This window comes from Perognathus longimembris, chromosome 2, assembly GCF_023159225.1.
Source record: "Perognathus longimembris pacificus isolate PPM17 chromosome 2, ASM2315922v1, whole genome shotgun sequence".
NCBI classification, from domain to species: domain Eukaryota; kingdom Metazoa; phylum Chordata; class Mammalia; order Rodentia; family Heteromyidae; genus Perognathus; species Perognathus longimembris.
Window position 1 is genome coordinate 418,656 of NC_063162.1, and position 7,103 is coordinate 425,758.

At 59.8% G+C, this 7,103-nt stretch overlaps 1 protein-coding gene across 1 annotated transcript; it reads right to left on the reverse strand.

Annotated features, from left to right (window-relative positions):
* Nucleotides 1–4,798: 4,798 nt before the first annotated feature.
* Nucleotides 4,799–6,215, reverse strand: Utf1 (undifferentiated embryonic cell transcription factor 1). Its single transcript, XM_048334647.1, has 2 exons — nucleotides 5,636–6,215; nucleotides 4,799–5,268 (listed from the first exon to the last, which is right to left on the reverse strand). The coding sequence occupies exons 1-2, from the start codon at nucleotides 6,213–6,215 to the stop codon at nucleotides 4,799–4,801; spliced, it is 1,050 nt and encodes a 349-aa protein (XP_048190604.1).
* Between the last annotated feature and the right edge of the window lie 888 nt (nucleotides 6,216–7,103).

Below are 7,103 nucleotides of genomic sequence, written 5' to 3' on the forward strand. Positions count from 1 at the left end.
CCTCAGGAAGCCTGACTGTGTCTGCACAACTGAGCCCATATCCCTGGCTGTCAGCACAGCCAGAGGTCAGTGAGGTCAGAGCCACTGCTAGGAGGGAGCAGATGTCCCGGAGTAGCTGGGAAGATGGGAGCTAGTAGAGGTCAAAATGAGCTATGAATCACACAACACACAACCATCAGATATACAACGCACTTAACATATAACTCACAAACAACCCACACCTCCTTGCCTCTCACACAAGACATTCAGCATGATACATACCATGTACACAATGCCCGGTCTGTAAACTACTCGCTGTATGCACAGTGACTGACACATGAACAGGCCTCACACAACACACACATGCACATAGCCGCTTCATATCACGTGTGGAAGATATTACATATATCACCCTTACATGTACACCACAGGCTGCACCCATCACGCTAAGTGCTCAGCTCAGTACCAGCCTCTAGGGACATGCAGAGGGAGACCACACACTCACATTTTCCAACTCTTTTTTTCATCAGTCCTAGGGCTTGAACTCAGGGCCTGGGCGCTGTCCCTGAGCTTCTTTTGCTCTAGGCTAGCACTCTACCACTTGAGCCATAGCGCCACTTCTGGCCGTTTGTGTTTATTTGGAGGTTGGGTCACAGACTTTCTGCCTGGGCCGGCTTTGAGCTGTGGTCCCCAGATCTCAGCCTCCTGAGAAGCTAGGATGACAGGTGTGAGCCACTAGCACCCAGATTGACTGGTTTTTGTCACCTTTGGTCTGATCCCAGGGGTCCTCTGGCTGCTCAGAAGTTTCTAAGGGTCTAAGTCTCTTCCTGGCCTTTGTTGCCCACTCCTGGCAGGAAGGACTCAGACCAGCACCCTTATCAGGCTGTTGGCACCCAAACCCCACCACTCCCCCAACCTTGTTTTTAGGCTGCCCAGTGGGGGCAGTGTCTGCCCACTGCTGCCAGGGCAGACATGAGGGCATTCAGGCAGGCCTGGGGAGGAGTGCAGTTGGGGAGGGAGGGACGCTGCAGGTCTGGGCAGCCCAGGGCACCTAGCAGCGGGGATAACATGGGCCAAGCCCTGGACCCTCCATGGGGAGTGGTCAGCCAGAGGACCAGCAAGAAATATGAGCCAGCCTGAGCCAGATGGAAAACAGGATGAGATCAGAAAGGGCTGCTGTGTCCTAGCAATACAGTGGGTGTGAGGAAGAGGCTCGGGTGCCCAGCACGGCCCTTCAGGACGTGGGAGGGGCCTTATCAGGAGAAGGCATGTGGCTCCAGGCTATTCAATCGAAGATACCACAGCCCACCCCTGGGGGTAGCCAGTATGGGCCCCAGGACAGCAAACCCAAGCAGGTTGGTTCTTGAGTCTCTGCCTACCTCCCAGGGAGGAGTAAGGAGCGAAGGCAGTGTGGTAGCTGCCAGGGCCGCTGAGGCTCAGGATTGAGTCCCTCATGGGCACGGTGTGCAGGTGTTGATGCACATGGTGATGCTCCATGGACTTGCAGACAGCCTCAAACTGTGGGGCTTTGTTCAGATGCCAGCCAGGCACCAGCACAACTGTGGTTTGTTCATCTTCAGGTCTGAGATAGGACAGTTGCAACAGCACACATGAACACCTACAGCAAAAGTGCCAGTGCCAGAGTTCTGGCCTTGGTGTGCTGTATTCCCACAGGGGAGTTTAAAACAGGGCTACGCTTCCCCTCCTGTGGGGTTCCCGGCGTTGGCCCAAGCTCTTCTGTGCTAGCCAGTGGAGGCTTCACCAGGAGGGTGCTGGCGCCCCCTGCAGGTGAGAATGCTCTAGACACAAACACAATCCAGGTGGTCCCTGTCCCTTAGAGAACCTGGGAGTTGTGTGAAGCAATTAACACCAGGAGGAACCAAAAGCCAACTGAGAAGACTGGGAGAAGCTTCCCTGGCTCTTGGCTGGGATGAATAATTCACTTTCTATGGCCTTAAGCCAACAGTGTGTGTGGTGTTCTGGTAAACTTAGTTAACTAAAACATCCCTGCCTAATTCCTAGTAGCCTTCCAGAAGGTCCATGCTGTAGGTGATCAGATAAAAAACTAAAAACCTGAAACAAGCAAACAAAAACCTCTAAGATTGTAGATGGGAAAAGAAAATAATTGTACAACTGCTAGAAACAAAGTGTGAAATTCACCAGGTGAGAGTGGGCCAGGACAGGCCTTAATGTAGGACACATACTGACAAAGGCCTGAGTCCAGAGAGGGAGGCAAGGGCTCCTGGATTCACGATGGAGAACTGGTCTTTGGGTCACAGCTTTCTCATTTCTGAGAGCCAGAGACAGGGCCCAGTGGGGTGGTCTATGCTGAAGTGATATGCTGACTGGAATGCCAATTGGTTTTATTGAAAGGAAGTCCATTTCATAACATTTGTTTTACCGAATACAACTTTTTAATATGCCGTTTGCTCATACAGAAGACAAAAATTGCCAATGACTTGGGAGACAAATTTTCATTCAGCAATGACTTCTGGAAAAACGGTGGGTGGAAAATTATACGCATCTATCTATCTATCATCTATTTCTCTATATCTATCATCTATCTATCTTAGCTATGCTGGGAATCAAACCTGGGGCCTTGTGAATGCTAAGCAAGAGCTCTACCACAGATAATATCAATCCCTCATTTGACCAAGTAGAATTTTTAACCCAAAGCATTAGGTCACAAAGATGAAAGGACCAGGCCAAAGTGTGGTTCAGAGGTAGAGCAAGGGCACAGCATTCCTGAGGGCAGGCTACACAGCAGGAACTCTCGGGCTACACAGCAGGAACTCTAGTCTGGATACTGAACCAAGATCTCCACTTGCCTGGAAATGGTCACTTGAAAACTACATGTGGGGCTGGGAATGTGGCTTAGTGGTCCAGTGTTTGCCTAGCATGCATGAAGCCCGGTGTTCCATTCCTCAGTACCACATAAACAGAAAAATCTGCAAGTGGCGCTGTGGCTCAAGTGGTAAAGTGCTAGCCTTGAGCAAAAGAGCTCAGGGACAGTGCCCAGGCCCTGAGTTCAAGCTCCAGGACTGCAAAAAAAGAAAGAAAAAGAAACCTACTTGCACAAAGTGCCCACTTCAGCATCATGTTTAGCAGGGAGGACCTAAGCTGGCCTGCTTCCCAAGCCTGGTAGAGTGCTTGCCTTGAGCAAAAGAAGCTCAGGGAAAAAGTGCACAGGCCCTGAGTTCAAGCCCTTGGACTGGGGGAAAAAAGGGAAGAAGTCCGGCGCTGGTTGCTTACACCTGTAATCCTAGCTCCTGAGGAGGCTGAGACCTCAGGATGGAGGTTCAAAGCCAGTTAGTTGGGGCAGGAAAGTTTGTGAGACTCTTATCTCCAACTACCAAAAAGGGCAGAAGTGGAGGGAGCTATGGCTTAAGTGGGAGAGTGCCAGTATTGAGCAAAAACTTCAGGAACTGCCAGGACACGGACACACACACACACACACACACGCCCTGGCACAAGCTAAAATATGGGTTAACCTGGGATATGATGCTAAGTGGAATAAGCCAGGCACAAAAAAAAGACAAATACTGATTCTGCTCAGTGAGGCCCCTGGAGTCACCATGTTCAGACAAGGCAACACCAGAGGCAGGTGGTAGTGGGGGAGAATTCGTGCTGAGAGGACGGCAAGAAGGCTGCACCCCAACAGGAAATGTAAATGGAACTGCGTACCTAGATTTCTTAAGGTGATCAAATGCAGGCTGTGCATTTCACCACATTCACGAAAAAAGGAAAGAAAAGCAATAGTTTGAAGGGGCTCTGGTGAGACACATCGCTCTGATGCGTCCTTGGGACTCTTCTCAGGCCGGGGTGGAAGCCCCAGATCTCCACCAAAAAGCAGACCAAGAATGCTTAGTTTAAGATGTGGGTAGGGGACAGGTCTTGGCTTCTAACAAAGGAACAGCAGGTAGGCTTAAAGACAAAAGAAACCAGGCCAGCAAAGTTAACAAAACAAAGTCTAGTCTTCCCAAGTTCCAACTATTTAAAACCCACAATATACTGATCTGGCCAGAGTAGAGGAGCAGGACAGTAACACCCACTTCTTCCCATACCCCCCGGAAAACCAGGTGGTGACCGTCACCTACGGGGTGAGCCCTGAAGACGGCTCCCAGGGAGGAGGGGGCGCGGGCCGGGAAGCCCCCAAACGGGGCCCCTCCCGGCTCCGCAGGAGCACCAATTGTCATGCTAGTGAGATGCCTCAGGCTACCCGCTCAGCCCTGGCTCCACCCAGGCCTTCCCAGCCCCCATTCCCGGCCAGGGTGGGCAGTTTTGAAAATGGGCCCCGGGCAACTCGGCTTCACTTTCCTCCCTGGGCAGAGAGGCAGCTCGGGTGGAGGCGGCCGGCAGCCCGGCCACCCCGCCGCCCCCAGACCACGGACCTCCCGTGACGATGGAACCGGAGGCGAAGACCCGGCAGCTCCGGGCTGGCCCAGGCTTAGGTAGGCCCGGGGGAGGTCCCTTTCCCCGGGCCGGCCGGCGGGCTTCGCCAGGCCCGTCGCCCTTCACCTTCGACCGGGGCTCCGGGCGGGCCGGAATCGGCCCACCGGGAGGGCAACAACGCCGGGGCCCACGCTGTGCGGGCCCCACCCCGGGAGGCGGCCTGAATGCCGCCGGATGGAGGCCGGCATTTGCATGTCCCCGGCATCCGGCCTCCCCGCCCTTGACCTTCGCAGCCGCTCGCCGCAGGGGGCCCGGCTAGGCCCCGCACACACTCAGCCTCACGACAAACAAAACCTTTTTATTGAACGTTTGGGGCGGGGCGGGGCGGGGCGGGGGGGGCCGGGGGCTGCGGGCCGCGGAGGCCCCGCTAGCGCGGGTCCCCCAGGACGCCGCGCTCGGCGGCCGCGCTGCCCAGGATGAAGCCCACGGCCAGGGACACCGTCTGGTCGAAGGAGCCGCGCAGCTGCTCCACGTGCTGGTTCAGGGTCAGCAGCTGGTCGCGCAGGGGGCCCAGCACGGCCACGATGTCGCCCAGGTGCGTCAGGGTCTGCAGCAGGGCGGCGTTCAGCGACGGCGCGGCGGCCGGCGGGGGCGAGCGGTCCGCGGGGAGGCCGGGCGGCGGGGCGGGGTCTTCCGGGGCGGGGGCGGGGTCCGGCAGCGGCGGGGAGCCGGGGGAGCGCCCGGGCTCGGGGCCCGGGGGGCCGTAGGCTGTGGGGGTGGGGGGCCGAGGGGAGGCGGGAAGGCGGCCGCGGTCCGCCGCGTGGGGCGTGGACGGCTCGGGCGCTCCGGCGGGGTCGGCGTCCAGGGTGGCGGCGGCGGCCGGCGGCGGCTCAGCATCTGCGGGGTGGAGAGCGTGAGCGGAGGAGCTCCCGGCTCCGGCCCCGACGCCCGATCGCCCCGGCCCCCGCCCCACCCGACGTCCCCACGAGCTCCTCCAGTCCCCCGATCGCCCCTTCCACTCCCCACCCGACGTCCCCACGAGCTCCTCCAGTCCCCCGATCGCCCGTCCCCTCCCCGCCCGACGCCCCCACGCGCTCCTCCAGTCCCCCGATCGCCCGCCCCCTCCCCACCCGAGGTCCCCACGCGCTCCTCCAGTCCCCCGATCGCCCCTTCCACTCCCCACCCGACGCCCCCACGAGCTCCTCCAGTCCCCCGATCGCCCGTCCCCTCCCCGCCCGACGCCCCCACGCCCCCGGCCGCCTACCTGGCTCGTCCGGGGCTGGCGCGGACGCGGAGGGCGCGGAGCGGCGGCCGCGCTGGGGGCGCCCCGGGCCCGCGGGGCGGCGGCGGGCCCGTCCGCGCCGGCTGTCGTCGCCCAGCAGCCCCATGAGCTCGCGGATCTGCGCGTCGAAGGGCCCGGGCGGCTGGTCCTCGCGGACCTTGTTCTTGAGGAACTTGTAGCGGCGGCGGCACTGCACGGGCGTGCGCCGCACCTGCCGCTGGGCCAGCGCGGCGGACACGCGGCGGTAGGTGGGCAGCGACTGGCGCCGGTCCAGCAGCAGCGCCCGCCACACGGCCGGCTGCAGCAGCTCGGCCAGCAGCAGCTCCGTCTCCCAGGCGCTCCAGGGCGTGCGCCGCGCCGAGCCCGGGGACACGGGCGACCCGGGCGACCCGAGCGAGCGCGGCGAGCCGCCCGACGGCGAGCTCGGCGGAGCCCGGCTCCGGGGCGGGGTCCCCGGGGTCCCCCCGGCCGGGGGCAGCGGCTCGGCCGCCGAGTCGGCCGGCGAAGGCGGCGCGGGCGAAAGCGGCGCGAGCGGAGGCGGCCGCCGGGACCGGAGCAGCATCCCGGCGGGGCGCGTGGGCTCCGGAGTCGAGGCGGCACCTGGGGGCCGGCGGGGGCCCGGGGGGGGGTGGCGGGGACCCGGAGGCTGCGAGACCCGGGGGGCTGCGGCGTCCGTGCCGCCCACACGCGCTCTGCGCCCCCGGCGTCGGCGGCGTCCGCGTCGGGCCGGGTCGGCGCGACCCTCCCCCTGCCGCCCGCCCCGCCCCGCCCCTTCCCACCCCCTCCTCCGCCCCGTCCCTGCGCCGGGGGTTGTTTTCCAGGCCCTACCCTGGAGACGGACTCAGCTTCTTGAGGACACTGTGCCGTCCGATGGGGGAAGAACCTGCCCAACAACCCTGGTCCCATTGCAAGCACGGGGACACCGTGCGGGGCTCTTTGTTTTTCGCCTGTGCCAAGCCCTCCCGCACACACCGCTGCCTTTCCACCTGGAACACCCCGAATATGTATGAGTATGTTGAGTATGTGTAAAAGATGTCTGTCTGAGTATGTGGTTTCCAGATATGAAGCCCCGTGTGTGTGTGTGTGTGTGTGTGTGTGTGTGTGTGTGTGTGTGGCTTTGTTACCCTCCTCACCGCAGTGTGGTTGTGGGTTTTGGCAAATGCACATGAGATATCTAACTTATTAAACCAGACAACAGTGGAAGGCTCCTTGCTGTAAGTTCGTTAGGAACTAGATCAGATGAGCTGTCGGGCCCAGTGACATCATTCACATGCAGAAGGAAGTTTGTTTTATCAGGTGTCTCTACTAGCATCATAAACGGCAAAATATTGGCTATCTTCCTTCTGAGATTAGAATGCCTAGCACCACTTCTGCTAAGCATTATTCTAGCATTTCTGGCCATTGCAATAAGACAACAAGAAGAAATAAAATGTATGTGTGTAGTGTGTAG